The sequence below is a fragment of the Lates calcarifer genome, unplaced genomic scaffold, assembly GCF_001640805.2.
Source record: "Lates calcarifer isolate ASB-BC8 unplaced genomic scaffold, TLL_Latcal_v3 _unitig_5708_quiver_918, whole genome shotgun sequence".
NCBI classification, from domain to species: Eukaryota; Metazoa; Chordata; class Actinopteri; family Centropomidae; genus Lates; species Lates calcarifer.
Genome location: NW_026117680.1, coordinates 1 through 19,570, shown reverse-complemented (window position 1 = coordinate 19,570; position 19,570 = coordinate 1). Strand labels below are relative to the sequence as shown.

At 40.6% G+C, this 19,570-nt stretch overlaps 1 protein-coding gene and 1 pseudogene across 1 annotated transcript; one reads left to right on the top strand and one right to left on the bottom strand.

Annotated features, from left to right (window-relative positions):
• Positions 1-896: 896 nt before the first annotated feature.
• Positions 897-5,622, bottom strand: LOC108875741 (polymeric immunoglobulin receptor). The gene is made up of 8 exons (XM_018664855.2): positions 5,586-5,622; positions 4,987-5,304; positions 4,064-4,384; positions 3,514-3,831; positions 2,972-3,067; positions 2,588-2,695; positions 2,404-2,474; positions 897-1,486 (listed from the first exon to the last, which is right to left on the bottom strand). Exons 1-8 carry the CDS (start codon positions 5,620-5,622, stop codon positions 1,310-1,312), a joined length of 1,446 nt encoding a protein of 481 aa, XP_018520371.2. The 3' UTR covers positions 897-1,309.
• A 3,780-nt stretch (positions 5,623-9,402) lies between these two features.
• Positions 9,403-19,154, top strand: LOC108875737 (lysyl oxidase homolog 4-like; annotated as a pseudogene).
• Positions 19,155-19,570: the final 416 nt, after the last annotated feature.

The window sequence follows — 19,570 nt, the reverse complement described above, 5'->3', positions numbered from 1 at the left end:
TTTCAGAATCAGAATCAGAATTAGACTTTATTGCCAAGTAAGTTTCCAGTCCTGGTCACCCCACACCAGTATTTCCCAGCATCCACAGAGCTCAGATCAGAGATGGTCGTTATGAAGAAAATCAAATAGAACAAAATAGCTTAAAACAGGTTTTCACTTGATGTAACCTGTAGTCATTTAAAGTTAAACCAAGTGCGCAGATATGTGTGTGTAACACAGAGCACATCTGTTGTGATGTGATGTGTGACAAATTGGCAAATGTACATTTGTTGTGTGCACTATATGATGTTTTTTCTTTATTTTACATCGTAAACTGATCATGATAATTTGCACATTATGCCACGTTTGCTTTCCCTCTTCAGTTAGTTGTGATGGTTGAGGTCAACAAGTGTCCTCAGAGAGCTGGAAGTACAAGTCTGTGTGTGTGTGTGTGTGTGTGTGTGTGTGTGTGTGGTTTCTCTTTCTTTCAATATCTCTGGAATATATTGTTATGCTCTAATGTAAATAGACAATAGACTCCTACTTATTTTTAGTAGTTGAAGAAGTAATCTGATCTTGAGTGAGACCAGTCCAACCTGTCTAAATGTCTTTACAAACACTGCATTCAAAATACAACTTTAGTAAATTTACAGAACTATTACTGCGACTGTTCACCGCCTTATCTATCTATCTATCTATCTATCTATCTATCTATCTTATGAATCAATGAAAGTGTTTTATCCACACAAGTAAAAGTACTAATTCTGCTAAATGGCCTCTGTAACTGATATTTAATGTGATATTATCAGTTAACAGCAGCATTTTATTGGAGGAGAAATGTCCCTTTGATGCAACTGCTAAGATCTCACATCTAAAACATGACAAGGGGTCAACTAGATTCTGCTTATCTGAGTAAATATATTTTGTTGCTTTGCACCACTTTATTTCAATCCATGAAAAATCTGGATTATACTTGGATTACTATGCTTTGTAAAGACTGGATTTTCTTGGTTTCCTTTATTCACTCTTACCAGAGGTACATATACACATGTAGGTATCTTATATTTGGGGTATTTAGCTAAAACTAACATTCTCAGTTTCTTACAAGGAGTGCAGGTGTGTTAAACTGTTTGTTATATTAACAGTAAGCATCATAAAAAGTGTACAGGTGAAAGCAAACGTATAAAATAAAAGTTAAATAAATGAAAATGCAAGTACTGAATAAGTCAGATGGTAATTATAAAATGAGACAGGCTGTTGGACAGATTTTTAAGAAATACAAACAGGATAACTTTGCTATAAATGTGAGTAAAAAATACAAGATTCTCTCTTATCTCTTTTCTCCTTTACTGTAAAATTCGTTACAGTAGATGTCGTCTGTTATGTTGAAGTTTTGATAAATAGAATCTTGTTGGTCTCCACCTGTATCAACATACTGGTGGCAGGTGCTCTGCTTTTTGGAGCTCCCCTTCATTGAGCCTGCCACAACTTCTTGATTTTCATAAATCTGAAAAAGAATCAACAAAAAATAAACAGATGAGAAGGCGACTTCATTATTAAAAACGGTATTCTTCTTGCCAGAGAGTCTAAAAATTGTCCAATAATCACTTAATTATTCAGGCCATTCCTTCAGTAACTTTCATTTGGCGACACCACTGTCAAGTAACAAGACCAAGAGTCTACAGCTGTGCCAGCACCTCTGTGAGGCTGTACATCGGCACAAAGGTGCTTTTAGCTGATTACTGACAAAAGTATGTTAAAATGCTCACAGTGACAATGCTAACATACTGAAGTGTAGCAGGTATAATGTTTAGCATAATTTCTCATATCTTATCAAGGCAACCCATCTAGTAGTTACTGAAATATTTCAGTGTGGACTTAAGTTGTGGACCGACCAAGACTTCCATCCATGGAGCCTTGCTGCTAGCATGGCTTCAAATGTTTCCAAGTAAAACACGCCACAACATCAACCATGAAATTTCCTGTAGATATTCATGGAAACCAGAAAACAATCATGTTTTGTTCCTCCTGACCTTTCATCTGATGCCATCATCAGGTTTAACTTTTCAAATTTTGCCTGAGAAAAATCAAAATCTAAAGAGTAGATGAAATTCACTGAGCTCATTTGTGGTTTCAAGAAGATAAACCCCTTCAGCTTTGAGCTTTTCTCAGCCACCTCCACCAAGCCCATTATGTCTAACTTGTACACGTGGAGTACAGTTAAATATGCTGAGCACGTTCATGGTGTTAAGGATATAAACCCTTTTGATTTTGATGATCCCTCAGCCTTTCCAGTAGTGCCACCCTGAAAACAAACTGATACACTAATAGTAAAATCATCAGTAGGTTGTTCTGTCCCACACATTTGTAATGTGGATTGTAACACTGTACACTAACAAAGGCTTTGGACTATCACTTTCTTACATCTGCTCCACCCATCGCTTCCTCTGCATCTGCTGCCTTGGTCTTGTTTCTGTTCATGTTGACTCCACCTCCTGGAAACACACAGTCCAAGAAACTGTTACACATTTGTTTGCATGCATGTATATGTATGTGGGTTTGCTTGTGAGTGCATTGTTCAGTGCATATATTTGTATATTAAACATACCTTGCTCTTTGTAACATTTGTATTTACAAACTATAACCAGGGCAAATATGAGTATGGGCAGCAGCACAGCAGGCACAATGAAAACCACAGAGTGAAAGAGAGATGGATCTAAAAATACACACACACAGAGAGAACAGAATGAAATAGAGACTTCCTGAAAACACACATTAGCTGCACAATCCACCCGTATTTGTTATCACAATCTCAAGAGCAAAACAGCAGATGTTACACTAAAAATCAGATCTGTGGCCTCAGAGCATTTGGTGCTTTCATGTTCCCTTTTTAATGATAAACAGTGTGTATTTCAACATAACTGTTGAAATACACTGTGTGTGTGTACACACACACACACACACACACACACACACACACACAAACACATACCTTTGAGAGGTTTGCTAGGGATATGGGTTGATATGGGTTGTTGTGATCTGACAGTTTCCACAATGGTGGTAGAGATTACAGTGCTGGTCGGAAACACTGTCAGGAAAAAAACTATTCTGGTGACATCAGTCAGTTGATTGGTCAACCACTTTAGTCCAGGCTAAAATATCTCAACAACCATTGGATGGCCTGCCATGAAAGTTCATGCAGACAGACAGACAGATCGCCAAAGGATGAATCTTGATCTAGTGCCATGAGCAGATCAAAAATGACACTTAAGCACCGAAATATCTTAATATGTATATAAAAACACTGTGCACCATTTCCCTGATGGAAAGTAAAGGCAGTTTCGACATGTTTTAGTTTCAGGAATCCAGAAGGCAGGAAAAGGGATTAAATATATTATGTCATCGTGACCTGATACAGAGCTGAGCAAACAGAATCACCAGGACACTGAGTTTATACAATAAGGATCAAACCTGGATATAACTTAACAGCTACATTCATTTTCACTACTCATTACTCTCTTTTCATAATCGTACCTACTAACAGCTGAATCTTGGTGTAGTTTCCAGGACTCCACTGTGAGTCTGAACCACACCAGTATGTCCCAGCATCATCTGCTTTCAGCTCTGTGATCGTCACTGAGAAAGAGCTGGAAGAAACATCATCTTGCAGTGTGAACCTGAGGTCAGTCTGGCCTGAGGTTTGACTCGTCACCATGTCTGTACAGTTGTTGCGCTGGTCTCCCTTACAGAGGAACTTCCTGTTTGTCTCGTGTTGTGGTGGATAGGGACACTGCATAGTTAATGGACGTCCCATAGTGCCAGTCAGTATGTTTGATTTCACACAGCACCACTCTGTCACACAGAAGGAGGTTTGAGCTAATTTAGTTAAGGATTTTAATAACACAGTAACCTGTTCTCAGGTCAGATTAGAAAATATTATTGTCTCACTTTCCTTTAAATAAAGAGTCAAATCAAAGTTTTGTTGATCTCCACACACCTTTAGTTCTTTAGTAACTTTTTCTCAACATCTGTTAAAGGTAAATGGTTCACTGCAGTATTATGAGGTAGATCTATGACCTCTTACCTTTGACTTCCAGCTCAGCAGCAGAGAAAACATCCAGGCCAGTGTTTCTATGGACGCCACAAAGGTACGACCCAGAATCCTCTTGGGTCAAACTGGTAATATTCACTGTGAATTTCCTTGACTCCTTGTCATCAGTAAGTCTGAACCGTCCTTTTCGTTTGTTGTCAGAGGTGATTAGTGCCTGCTGCAGACATGTGGAGGGCTGCTTTCCTCTGCAGATGTACTTCAGGTTGTTCTGGTCCTCAGACTCATATGAACAACTGATGGACACTGAACCTCCCTCATAACTTTGAATGTTGGTGGAACGATCACAGCAGCTGTCTGTCAGTGAAATAAACAACATCAGACTGTTACAAGGACAGACAGATGTATCTTGATCTATATTTGAATAAAAGGACCCATCCATCCATTTTCTATACTGTTCAACCTTAAGGGTCAGTGGGGTCCCCCCCCAGACAGGTCGCCAAGCTGACATATACAGACGAACAACTATTCACACTCAGTTTCACACCTGGGCAATTTAGAATCATCAAATACAAAATCCACACAGGTACAAGGAGAACATGGAAACTCCACATGGGCTACTGGGATTTGAACTCGAAACCTGCCTGTGAGGCAAGTGCTAACCATTGAGTACAAGCAGCAAACACAGTATGAAAATACTGGACTTTTTAATTTTAAATAAATACAGAAGTATCATTAAATAAACATAGTTAAAGCATCAAAAGTTAAGTGCTCACTATATACAGACAGAACAACCCTCAATCTGGAGCAATTATATACTTTATAGTCTGCTCTGCAGTTTAATCTAAAACACTGAATCAAAATTTAAAGGATGAACATCTGTTTTGAGGATAACATATTAATCTAAAACTAACTATGTGCCAGTTAATATAGTAGACCAAAACGTATTTAGTATTTACCTGGCTCTACTTCCACTCTTACTTCAGTGTAGATATCCTTTCCAGTCCTGGTCACCCCACACCAGTATTTCCCAGCATCCACAGAGCTCAGATCAGAGAGGGTCGTTGTGAAGACTCTTCTCTTTTTGTCATCATAGATGGAGTATTTGTTCTTCTTTGCTTTTGTAGTCGTAATCAGAACATCACTGTTGCCACAGTCATTCCTGCACAGGTATTTCTCATAGGACTCATAACCTTCTCCATAGGAGCAGGAAACATTAACATCTCTCCCTTCATATCCAGACACATGGATCACTGCTGCTGCACCACTCAGAGCAACTATAAAGAGGAGACAACACCAATAGAGTCTTTCGACAACCTTTAAGTGCATGAAGACATTTTATATCTGATTGTATTGTTATGTAATACATTGTTTAATCTAATCATACAGACATAAATGCTGATGTGAAACTGCTGTATACTCATTTTGATCATGATACAGAATTACTAAGATAAAATACTCAACCACTGATCAGATGTATTTACTCAAAACAAAAATATATATATTTCTTTTTTCTTCCTTTCTTTCTTTTTTTTTTTTTTTACTCAGGAGAACCTACAGCAGAAGATGAACAGCAGATTTTGAGGGCTCCACATCCTCATCCTCAGGTACTACAAGAAACCACACCTGATGTTGATTGTAAACAGCTGTATGTTACTATGTGAATGTGGAAATGGATTGTTCACACAGCAGCAGTGTGTTTAATGTTGAGAATACTTGATGTACAAATATCACACCCACAATATATATCAGCGAAGTTTGCGGATGTTAAAATCTATCACTTCCGCATACTTACTGGAAATCATGACCTCAGACACTTTGGCGTCTTTGAGTCAAATGGGACCTGACCAGGTTCTGTCTTTTTAACCTTATAATGGCTGTGTTGTTTTTATTTATTTCAAAAGGCGAAGTTTATGACTCACGCACCATCACTGAACCTCATAAACTTACCTTCACAGGTAATAGGCAGGTAGGATGTGTGTATAATTAATCTCTAGTAGTTCACTTTGTTTACTGGATAACTTGTCTTTTGGGTGCTCTTGTGGGTGTACTCTCACATTCACGTAATTGTAAGTGCATAAAGACATTAGCTAGTTCTTATCACAATGGCCATGCTGCAACAGTGGCTAAATACGCTTTGACACTGCTCTTTCTGCTTTCATGTTGTACTTACCCACATAAAGCAGTCCACCACTGAGTCAAGTGAGTTAAACTTTTAGCTCTGTGTGTGTGTGTGTGTGTGTGTGTGTGTGTGTGTGTGTGTGTGTGTGTGTGTGTGTGTGTGTGTGTGCACTGAGAGTGGCATTTTACTTCAAATAAAACAATGACTGAGATTAAAGTGCTGACTCAGCTTTAAGCTGTTTGATTGTGTTTACATCCATAATAGGTGAAAATTAAGGCAACTGAAGCCTCTTTTTTATAGTCTACACATTTGAGGACAGTATAGGGGGAGGTCAATCTTAAACATGTAGTCAATATATCCATGTTGTATGTTCCTGACTCAAAAGGTCAGTCAGATAGCAACATCATTCTGGCCACACATCTGTGTTTGTTTTAGCGAAATACATGCCTGGCTGTTATCTGCCAGTATTGGCTGACACTCATGTTGTATATGGGCCAAACTTAGGCCAAAGACACAAATACAAATATATGACCCGAGTATTCATCAGAATAATTTTGCAATCTAGTTTCAGTCAAGCTGAGCAGGTGTTAGTCACTGAAAATCAGACTGAAGTCAAAAGTTCAGTTTGCAGTTGAGGCCTGGCATCACAGGGAGAAACCACATCTATTCTGATGTCCATGAATGATAGACTTCACACAGTCAATGAATGAAAAGATTTTACCCCAAATCTTAGATTTAATGACTAAAGTTGATCTTAACTGATCACTTTCTCTTTGGTCTGCTAAAATTAGTAAACTAAAGCTCTGTTAATCTGTGATGTAGGATCAATTTCATCATAGTGGTTTAATTTCAAGCCAGTGTGGTGATGCACAGAGCAGTTACCACAGAGACAAAAAAACTGTTAACCCATCAGAATATTTTTTCTTGTGTAGTTTTAGCAGGGACCAGTTAGCATTACATATGTGGTACCATATCTCCTGGAGTAGATGATATGGTGTGAGTTTTACCTGTATGTTTTTTGAGATGTTCTTGCTCACACCACCACACACAGTCCCCCTACACCTTAGTTAACATATCCTAGACTGGCAAGATGTACCAGCACTCAGGACTTATGGGCCACACAGGCGTGTGTGTGTTAAAAGTTCAGTAAAACAGATTCAAACTGAATGTTTTAAAAATCACAAAACATTTTCTTCTCCTGCAGAGTTTCAGTTTCAGAGGGGCTTTAGGGGCACCTGGAATGACTGCTGTGGATGGAGATGGGTGCCTGTGTTGGGGTTTTGAAACACTGGCTACTATTTGAGCCCTTAACTGTGTGTACCAAGAGACAACTGACCCGTGAATCCTTTTTTGCATTGCCCCATTGGCCCTTTGTCCTAGATGAAAAGAGTGAACATAACATCACGTCACTCCACCTTCAGTGTTTTGTGTGTTTGCCGCCAGTAATTTTTCTTCTAAATGTATGTGCTGTTGAACTTGTGATGTTTTCTTAAGCTGCTGTGTTTTGAGCTCTCACAGCCACTGTAGTAATATCATTGTCAAATTTTACAAAAGATGTAAGACAGTGGCCTGTCCAAATGAATGTTACTGAAGGGTCCTACAGTATACAATAAACTACATACAGACCACATGATAAAAACAGTAATACATAGACTAAAAGTCAGAGAAAGTCATTTCAAGCTACAGTATTTAACCATAGTAATGATTTACGCCACTAGAGTGAGCTCTTGAGCCTCAATAGCTCCTCTCCTGACACATTTCATTACAGTGAGTTGTCTTCCACCACAAAAGCATCATAATCTGGTAGAAATATTCTGTCATGATATATAAAGTGGTTTAGTAAGTTTAATATCTACGGATGTAGATACTACTGTGTTTTGTAACATTTGTTTTAAAGATCTACTATGAGTTCTAATGACTTTATAATATCTTTTATGTTTTCTTTTCAAGTTCACATAAACGTCTCTAATATTTGAGAAGGTTAGGTTTGAAGAAGCATTACAGTAACAACAAAACTGATAAACAGCCACACATAAAGCCACACATAAACACCAAACATTTTAGAATTTTAAAGATAAAATTACATAAATCACTGTAGATATCATGTATGTTCCTTGATGTTTCATTTTAGTTATGTTTAACACAATATGTATTAAAGCATTGGGAATATCTGCTTTTCTTTGTTTAAATATGGAGCCACCATCTGTCTCTATTCTTAGAGAAGGCTTCCTTCAAGTGAGGAGGTGCCACGACTGAGGATGTTATGAAACTGAACTTCATGCAAAGAGACGGAGTTCAGACAGGCAGATCCATTCTTACTGCAGAGCACATAGTATTTATTTCTTTATTTCATGACACCACTAACTGTGGGCATGGGATGGTGCCAGGGCTGTGTTCGTGTGTGTGGTGTGTGTGTGTGTGTGTGTGTGTGTGTGTGTGTGTGTGTAGACTTGTTCTACATTCATGGGATCTGAAAACCAGGAGCCCACTATACTTGTGAGGTCTAACAGCTTTGTCTGAGGGTTCAGACTTGGTTTAAGGGGTAGGGCTTGGGTAAGGGTTGGAGTTAGGCATTCAGCCGTGATGTTTAAGGTTAGTGTAAGGGGCTAGGGAATGCATTATGTCAATGACGGGTCCCCACAAAGATAGTTGTACAAGTGAGTGTGTGTATATGACTTAGCCATTGTGTGGAAAAAAATGCACACACTTTCATACTTTCAGACATCAGAGGGGAAACTAACTTTTAACTTTTTTACATCAAGGGTTACGATGAAATGAGACTGATAAACAAACAATAAGAGATCCTTATGAAATCATGCCCTTTTATAAGTTGAGCTCACGTGTCCCATGCATCCAACCATGTGACCAGCCTGTAAGATAGAGGTTGGTTTGATTTTAATTACCTGCTGCAGGGTAAGTAAGTAGATAAAGCAAGTGTTAATGGATATGTGTTGGGATGCACTAAATATTACACAATCATCTAATTGTTGATTTTCTAATCTGACAGCTGGGAAACCAAAACAATTAATTGTATTAATTTAATTGTATTTCCTTTGTGTTTTAATTGATTTCCGTGGCTCATTTCCCCTTTTCTAGGTTTAGTTTGATGGGTGATAGGTGATGGAAAGGGCAAACGTGACCAGATGAAAAGGAGAGAAAAGTTGCTTAAATGAGCAAAATGGGAGGGATGGATAAAGTAGCTAATCTGAGGGAGTGACAGAAAAAGAGAGAGGGAGGGAAAAGAGGAGAATAGAGAGACAGCAGGACTAAACTCACTGCCTTCTTTTCCTCCAGTGCTCTCTCCCTTCTTTCTTCCAGTGACTCCAGGCTGAGATCAACGGATAGGTGAGTTCAACTTCAGCATTTTCTTTCTTTTCATTCCTTGTTCATTTTCCCCCTCTTTGCTTCAGTTTATCTTTCTTCCATAATTCAAGATTTCATCCTTGTGAGAACCTGAACTTATCCATACCCTTTTAACAAACTTCAATTCAGCCCTCGTTAGTCTGAGTTATTGTTTTTATTTGCTTATATTTATGTTCTTGTATGAATGTATGTTATCCATATGTGGAGCTGACCCCTGGCTGAATTCATTCAATGCAAGGTCCTCCACATCTCCTCTTCCTCAGATTCCTCCTCTCCAGCTTCTTCTTCTTCTTTAATAGAAGGTGAAGGTTTTAGAGGTGGATGAACTAATCATTTCTCATTAACCAAACTGCCTCTCACAGATACGCAGACCTGCTGCTTTATTTATGTGTGAGAACATTTTTATGACTGTGTTTATTTGCTTTTGTGTCTGTTGGCTAAATACATGCAGCTCAACTTGAGGGTTTGCGGAAAGCCAAGGTTTCCGTTGGTTGGATGAGGAGGCTACTTTTAGCTTCAGTTATTACTCCCTGTGCCCCAGCTGGTTCAGACTGAGGGCTACGTTTTCACAATGCTCCTCAAGCCTCTGACTGTCCTTTAAACGACTCTGATTATTTTAAAAGATAAAAACATCTATCAATCTTTCATTTTACTGTGAAATGTCCCATTAGGGTTAGAGGAGAAGTTTCTAATTATATGTTTTGTCAGAGAATGGAATGTGAGTTCCATGGCTTTGTGTGATTTTTGGGATTTTTGCGGTAACATGTGCATATTTATTTATGGGGCTTCTACTTGACATGTATGTTCTCTGTTTTCTGTGCTGCTGTACTTCTCTTTACCTGGTGTCCCTCATTCTCCATTTTTCTCCAGGATGCTGTGCCTCAGCTCCCTGTCCACACTCCTCCTCCTGCTTCTCCTCTACCCCCCTCCGCTGTCAGCTCAGGAGGTGCTTGTGCGTCTGGCAGGTGTAGGGAGGCGCGGTGCAAATGAGGGGCGTGTGGAGGTGTTCTATAATGGAGCGTGGGGCACCGTGTGTGATGATGAGGTGGATCTTAACCTGGCCAACGTGGTGTGCAGACAGTTGGGCTTTCAACGCAGCTTTACTTGGGCGCACAGTGCCAAGTTTGGTGAGGGGCAAGGTATGTCCAGCCAAGTATATTTAGTTTTGAAAACCTTACTTACTTGTTCACTAATTAATGATTCAATGACTTACCACATGCTTTTCTTGTTTTTAGGTCTGATCTGGTTGGACAATGTGCGCTGCAGGGGCACAGAGCTCTCTATTGCAGAATGTCTCTCCAATGGGTGGGGAGTCAATGACTGCACCCACGCTGAGGACCTGGGGGTCATTTGCAGCCCAGAAAGGAGACCTGGCTTCCCCCCGGTCTCGTTGGGGGAGGCCACTTCATCTTCCAGGCAACAACAAAGCCAACCAAGACAGAGAAACCCACTGCCACAGTCTGTGTCCCCTCCAGCTCCACCTGTGGCCCACATCTCCTCTTCTTCTGCAAGAGGTCATGAGATTGCCCTCCATCGCAACCCATCCTCTACCCGTCGCAGCAGCGTCTCACCACAGGAAAACGGCCACGAGATCCAGATCCTGCGACGGAATCGAGGAGGTTCCAGAACGACCCAGCAGGTGAGCCAGGCTTTGCCACAAGGACACGAGCTGCCTTCACATCTGATAAATGGTGCAGCCTACAGGCAGAGGCAGGAGATGGCGCGGAGCAGTCCACAAGCAGTGAGACGGGAAGCAGAGGGGCAGGTGAACAGGCAGCAGCAGCCTCATTCCCAACTCCAGTCTGAGAGGGGGAGCAACAGGAATCAGCAGCTCAGTGGGAACCATGTGGAACCAGACCCAGGTTATCCAGACATGGGACTGGAGGCTGATGCTCAGTACACACAGGTAAAAACGCACACACACAGACAGCACAACCTCTAGTGCACACCAAAGAAGTACACCAGTTTCACTTTATTCAGACTCCTATGCTGAAATGTCATTTGTGGGAATATATAATTAGAGACAAAGCTAAAACCAAACCTTCTCCAGATCCACTTCATATGCAGCAGCAGGGCCTGAAGTTAATTAGTTAAAACACCAGTCGCTCAACAGCTTCAAACGTGCAAGAACTTCATAACAGAGGAAATTGCAAGACATTTATCACTTGTGTTTGGTTTTCTTCCTTTTCAACTTGCAGAGTTTACACTTTCCTCACCATTTTGTAATCATCATGACACATGAAGCAAACTCTTTGTTTTCTGTTAGTTTCCATCCTGCTGCCTACAGTACGTCATGCAGATGATTAGAGAGTGTGATGATTAGAGACATAGCATCTCCTCATGTTATCATTCTCTCGATCGTGTAGTGTCTGCAGATATTTAAATAAACAATGTGTTGTTTGATCATAGATGAGGTCATGTTTATGAAATCAAATTTTTCTTCTTTTGGAGTCAGGACAAAAGCTTGGTTGATGTGGGTTGAGGTTGGAGTAAAGTCTTCAATAAGTGTGACAAAGATCCATTTCTCTCCTGTGTCAGTACAAAAAGCAACAAAGCAGTTCTCCTTTTTTGAATAATCAGTCATGTTTAAATCAGTCAAAAGCTGCGTTCTCTCATGGACAGGGATCTCATAGGGTTCACTTAGAGGAGGTGCGTCTACGGCCTGTGCTGGGCAATCATGGCGGTCTGGTGACGGAGGGAGTGCTGGAAGTGAAGCATGCTGGGAGGTGGCGTCACGTGTGTAACCAGGGATGGGACATGAGCAGCAGCAGGGTCGTCTGTGGCATGTTAGGATTCCCTGCTGCAGAGGCGTTCGACCAAATCAGCTACAGGTGAGTATGTGAGGGGACACGGCAGAGTAATAGAGGAGGAAGGAAACAGAAAAAGAGAGAGTGTGTATAAAAACGGATGTGTGTGTCTTTGTGTGGGTGTATAGTTATGAAAGGGATGGAAAAGTGTGGTGGACTACACATCCCCTCATGGATTAGGCAGCCCCATGCCTGGATTGTTGTTCCATCCCCCTGTAGTAGAGGTTGACCACAACTACTGTCATTAGTACGACCACACTTGGCATGACATGTCCACTGTGGTATTAGCCGAGCCCGGCTGTCCGCCAGGCCTGTCTGCCACATTGGCTGAGAGGGCCTCAAAACAAGTCTTGAAAATAGTTTGAGAGAGTATGTTATTAATGTCAGATCCAGACTACAAGATTATCATCATCATCATGGTGTATGTCTTTACATGAATCCTCCCATACATGGTTTCTAATCTCACATAATTAAGAAACTCCCAGAAAGAACTGTGTGCAGAAGCACTTTCTAATGCAGAGTGGTGTGTCAGAGGCAATTTAATGTCTCTGTATGTCTCTGTCAAAATCATTAGACAATAATCCCTTAACAGAGAAGATTCAAATTAAATCACAAATTACATTCATAAATTTTAAACCAGTTAACAGATTAAACAACAGCATTCTATAATAAAAGTAACATGTTGTCATGTTTTCTTTCAGTTTTTTATATTATATTATATTAGCTCACACCAACACCATTTCCAGACACAACAGGCAGCTGATTTCAGTGAAAAAGCTCTAGAAACCCACTGCACGTACCTGCACAGTACAAATCTGCAGACAGACACAGTTAGCAACTTAGCTGGTGAACATAGCAGAGGGTTTAGTGGCAGGACACAAAACTACACAGAGACAGAGACATGACTTCACATAAATGCTAAAGTAAGATGATATGTTAGTACTGTTTTCACAGCTAATTTCCTCTGCCCCCAAGTGAACAAAACATCACTTAGTGCAGTTTTAAAATTGACTACACTTCCAACGTTTTAACAAAGAGAACATCATGATTTGTTTGTTAGGATTCAACAGCTACAGCCAAAAGGGAGATATAGCGACTGAATCCCGGTAAAACATCACAGTGTTTACCTTGTTAAAATTATAATGTGTTAAAATTTTACTATGTAGTATGGTCACAAATACACATTTACCTCAGCATATAGACGGAAAAGTCCAAAAATATGTTTCAGCTTTTCAGACAGACCTATGAAATAAACCCTCTATGAGAAAATCAGAAGCTAGTGGAACAGAAGAAGGGAAGAAGAAGGACTTAAGGTTTCTGTTTGTTCATGTTTTCAGAGCTCTGTCATTGTCCCTCAAACACAAATCATTGGCTATGCTAATAATGTCAGGTTGTTATGTTGATTTTATCCCCATAAATCCAACTCATCTGTCTAACATTAGCCATAAATATCCACTGAAGCTCCTACACAAACCTTCAAAGCTCTTACACACATACCAGCAAAACCCCAATGCCTCACTTGCACACACACATGCTAATACATCCCTCCCTCCACCCTCATCACACAGCATCCTACGAGACCTTACATAAACTACATCCAAGATCCATGTGCACACACAAATAAACACGCAAACACACTCACACATGCTTGTGCACATGCAAATACAAGCCTCTGTGTGTCCGTCTGTCTGCCCACAGAGGTCTTTTTATGGCTTGGCTAACAGGGCGACTGTACTGACCGCTGGCCTGCCCTGCACCATCTGTCTCTCCATGTTGCCAATAATTACCCCTTGTGTCCTGCTCTGCTTTGCTCGGCAGCAGGGTACAGGCTTCTCCTCAGCTGCCCTGTTCACCACAAGCATTAGAGCCTTGAAATGAAGCAGTGTAGTCCAGATGCAATGATGCAAGAAGCTTTGTACTCACTTTTACTTATGTTGGTCCTTCTGGTTAAACTATGAGCCCTCTCACATCGAAGATAGAGTAAAGACGTCAGAGCCTAGTTGTCCATCATTCTGACTTTCTAAATCTAATGCTAATGTAGACTTCTCTGCGGTGAAAACACCTCAGAGTATTCTGGAGAAACATCACATATCTGTGCCAAGAACTCAACCAGCAGTTTACGTAAAGACAGGATCAGGCCAGAGAATGTTGTTTGTTTTTTGTCAACCTCCACCCAGCTACGTGGGAGATGAATCAAGCAGCCATTTCTGTCTGACAGTAAACAGCTGAGGGGGGTAGGTTGGGTTTTTTCACAGAAAAGAACACAGCATATGGTGGATCTCTGGCATTTGCAATCAAGTATTTTGAGTCAGATGTTTATGCTGTTTATGTTTTCAAAATGTTCCCTTTTAAATTTGTATCAGGACTAACCTAGCTGGTGGCAAGAGACATTTTAGCCCCTCCAGCAGCGTGGCTCTGGGTGTAGCGATGCTGGTCTCTCAGTGCACCAATTTTGTCCAGACTGAAATATGTTTTTAAATAAAATGCAACTTGATAACTTTTAATCTAGTGCCACCATCAGATCAAAATTTCAGTTTGTCCAATACTTTGATTTAATACCTTCAAAATGACATTCACGTCAGCTAATTTAGCAATGTTAACATGCTAAGAGATGATGAACATGGTGAACATTAATTCCTAAACATAAGCATTTTGACATTTTGAGCATGTTAGCATGTTAATACACCAAACCAAGAATGGGAACGTAATGCATATGGCAAATGTTATACCTTCTCCATCAACAGGTTAACAGCGTTATTATGAGCTTTAGCATGCTGATGTTAGCATTTAGCTCAAAGCATTACTGTGTGGACAACCTTCAGGAGCCACTAGCATGGCTGTAGATGCTTGGTCTTCTTGTTACTACGAAATTGTGACAAACAGTATCACACACAATAGCAAAAGTGAAAGTAACCAATTTTTCCATCAGTCTTTATGATAACACAACATCTTCCTGATGCTACCCATTGTGCTGGCAGTGCTCCATGCCTGCTCTTCTTTAGGGTTTGCATCCACTTGAACAGCTGTAATTATGGTTTGAGCGATCCTCTAATCTAGAATATTCTCTCGACTGAACCTGCTGCACCCGCCTGTGCTATGTCAGCATTTCCCTCTCTGGCCATGTGGTTGTTTTTTTGGTGTGACTGCCTTTGTCTCTGCCTGTTAAGTTGCTCAGTGCGTTTTTACAGATGTTTAAATACTCCCCCACTTTGCCATGCTTACAAAAGGCGAGCACTAAAACCATTTTCCAGCTCCCTTGTTTCATCACATCCACACTCTCTTTGAGGCTGACTTAAAACTTCTTCAGTTCTTCTAATTTACTTTCACCCCCTGCTCCTTTTTTCTCCCGTCCTCAGTTACAGCCTTTTTTAAGGCCACACTTAATTCCTTTGCTGCAATTATACTAAAACCCACATTTCATGGAAAGTACATCATTATGACCCCTTTGAGTTTTGTTCCACGGAGGTTGATGGGACTGTCTAGAGGCTTTTGTGGAGTTAGTGTGGCAACCTGCTGTCTCCTGACTGAGTTGATTGTTCCAGTCAGGCAGCTTTGCATTCATGCAGCATAATAACAGGTTATCTCTGCTTTCCTGACAGCCAGCTCCTCTCTCCAGTGTGGCTTATGGTATTGTGTGGTCAGAGTTGCATAAAAAACCTGGCATCCAGCTGAAGATCCTGAGAAGTAAGAGAGCTTCATCCAGGTTGAAGGGATTCAGCAGAAGTGTTGCGGTCACAACCTGTTTGTTGTGTTGAGGCTTGATACTGTGGTTCACCTCCCTTCCTTTAAATCTCCTTATAAGACTGAGAAAGCCTTAACTCAGCTCCAACTTTTGTTTCCGACCTGACAAAGAACATCACACACAGTGTTTTCAGCTCTCTGCAGGATAACTGAAATGTGTCTGGAAACCATACACTTTTGCTCTTCCTGTGAAGTTCAGTGATGCTCATAAAAGTAGCCCAGTTCACAGAGACTTCAGTCTTACATCACTCGCTCCGTGTTTCCCAGCATGCAGTCATAGTGTTGGGTAACGACGCTGGGGTTTTTAAAGAGCTTTGTTTTTACAGAGGCAAGGCAGGGAAAGCTGATATGTACGTGCATATTTCCATGTCTGGTGTGTGTGAACCAACATGCTACTGCTCGACCACAGAGCAGACACTGCCAAGCACAGCAGGCAATTATATGGGTAGTGCTCTTTCCCCCTCCTCCAAACCATGAACTAACACCTCCTTACGGCCTGTCTCTCTCACTTTGATTTATCAGAGTTATGAAACATTTTAAACTGTGCAAACACACACAGATAGCCTCAGACACATGCATGCAAATAGACACAAGTGAACACACACCATCATACACAGCTAACATATACATAAACTGATTGACTTTGCACAGAAAAGTCATAGGTTCTGTCTCATCAGCATAGAGAAATCTACCCTGGAACAGCCTGTGTTTCTATATCTGTTTTGTTGATCAATATACTTTCATGCTTTTCAGATCAGCTGAAACCTAAACAAAGAGAAAGGGCAATAGGAAGGAAGGGAGGAAGAATGGAAAAAGAGAGAGAAAAGAAGAAATGCCACAAAAGGAAATAGGGTGAGGGGGAAAGAATTGAGGGGGAAAAGAAGGAGGGAAGACAAAAAAGGATGGTTTTCAATGCTCTCTCGCAGCAGGTAGCTAATTTCAATGAAAAGTTTTATTTAAAAAAACTTACTAAACTACCAAACTACCTGCTCAGCACCAAACAGCAGACATATAAACATTGGTTGTAGTTTGTGAACATAGTGAAGCGTTTAGCAGCTACAGAGCCAGATATTTTTCTCAGGAGTTTGTAGACCAAAAACAGAGCTAAAAGAGAGTGAATGTTGGACTTACATTCAACAGGTGTACCTCCATAACTGGATGTGTAAAGAAGCAGCTGTTTGCTAACTCGCTCACCATATCAATTCAGAAAGGTCATGATATGTCAATGATATGTTTCCAAGCATTAATGTATTGGTAGTACAAGTACAATGCAGAGAGAAGCAAAGACTTTGAGTTTCTTTGCAGATTTACCCACACTGAGCCTGCACACTGTAAAAGAGGAAGATAAATAAATGTATTCAGCTGTCTGAACCAGACGGGCTGTTCGAATTACATTTCATTACTGTTGGACTGCAGAAGAAGTAACAAAATAATAATATGTAAACTTATATTAGGGTGGAAATTGTACTGTTAAAGAAATTATACTGTATATACAAGTTTGCCCCTCACTGTCTGGCCTGTTGTTGGATTGTGAATGATTTGTGGTTCACATGTTCCATCCAGTAGTTTCTCTGGCTCAGGATTAATTCCAGCCTCAAACACATTTCTCATCTAATGTTGGGACTGTGGATAATAACCTGTGGAATACCAGGGTACTGGGGTTCTCCCAGAGATGAAACATGTCTCATTTTAAATATTTAATTGCATCATGAATCTGGTCGTACAGTAAACTCTGCTCCTGTCTATACTTGGTGTTCTGACTCATTTAATTCAGGCACATTCATGAAGGGCGTCAGTCACGCTGCACCTGTCTGTGGTCACACTGGCTGATGCAAGTGGTCAGCTCTGATGTGTGTGTGTTTGTGTGTGTTGTAGAAAGACACTTCCCAGACTCTGCCTGGTTTGTGAATCATTCTTTTTATTGAATTCTCCTTTTTTTCTCTCGCTGTTTTAGGTTTTGGCATGGGGTGTGTGTGTGTGTGTGTGTGTGTGTGTGTGTGTGTGTGTGTGTGTGTGTGTGTGTGTGTGTGTGGTGTGTGTGTGCCCAGGCATAGGGGGCCTCATTTTCTGTATACACAGTTTCCCTTTAGGATTTGACTCTAGTTTAAGTAATACCTATGAAACTAGACACAGTTTTGAAAACCCTGTTGAAGTTGGCAGACCTCAATAAGGCTTCTTCAAGGGATTAATGTATAGTGGTTTATTCATATTTTTAGGCTTTTTTCCACATGCATGCCCAAAACCAGACATCCACTGTAGACATATAGACAAACACTAAAAACAGAAATACCCATGAATGTGGAAATGGAAGATCTAAAAAAAAAAAGTCATGACAAGAAGGTAGTGGTTTGAGAGGGAAGAAAGAAAGAAATGGGGAGTTATGTGATCCGTTATTGCAAATTTCCCTCAGTCCCTGTCTCTTACACGAGGCTATGTTTATCCAGAAGAATACACGCCCTCTCCAGCATGTTGTGTCTCCTTCATATTTATGGCTTTCGGCTTGTTTATTTAAGGTTTGATGATCAGAATGGAAGAGTATGGGGTGTCAAGGAAGAGAAGAAAGGATGATTGAGGAGGAAAAAAAGAGATTGGGCAGGAGGCAGGGGCATAGGAGTAGACTGTGGGAGTGTATAAGACTGGATATAAGCTGGTTGTTTAGTCTACTGGATGTAAAGCTGTACAGTTGTAACCCTAAAAAAGAGCGTGATGTTCTCTGTCTTTCAGGAAACAGTGGGAGTCCAAGTTAGCTGATTCATCCAGGTAAAATTAACATCAGCTCTCTGAAGCATAATAACTTTATATTCTCAGTACAGAGGATCCTAATTCATGTAAATACAAATAAATCTCTCCTGTCATTCTACTTGTTCCTCCACTTCATTCCCCTTCCAGGCTGAGGACACAGATTACTAAAAAGGCCTACTGGGTGGAGAAAGTGCAGTGTCAGGGTGTGGAGGCCTCTCTGTCACAGTGTCAGGCCCAGCTGTCCCTCCCCAGGAGTGATGTGCCATGCAGGGGAGGCTGCATGCTGTGGTCCGCTGTATTCCTGGATCCCAGTTCACACGTAATGGAAGAGCCTGCACCACCTCCCGTGCCGGTCAGTGTAGAGGAGAAAAGTTTAAAAAAATATAGATTGGCAATTAATACATATCTTGTTGCTTAATCTGTACACAAACATTATGTCAGTGCCGAGAAATACTGCCAGCACATAACCCCCACCCCACCCATAAAAACCCTCTTTTTTTATGTACAGATTAAAACAAAAAGATATTATGTGTTTTATGCTTGTTTTTACTTTTACCTGTTTTGCTTGTTTTTTTGTCTTTATGCTAAGCTAAGCTAATTTTACCTGATTTTCATATTTGATATATAAATATTCACGTAGCCCTTTGCATGTTAGAGACTATTTTCCCAAATGTCAAACTTCAAAAACAGTACAATACATGGTCTCATATCATATCTCATATCTGAATAGTAAATATTAAGCTACAACCAGCAGCCTGTTAGCTTAAC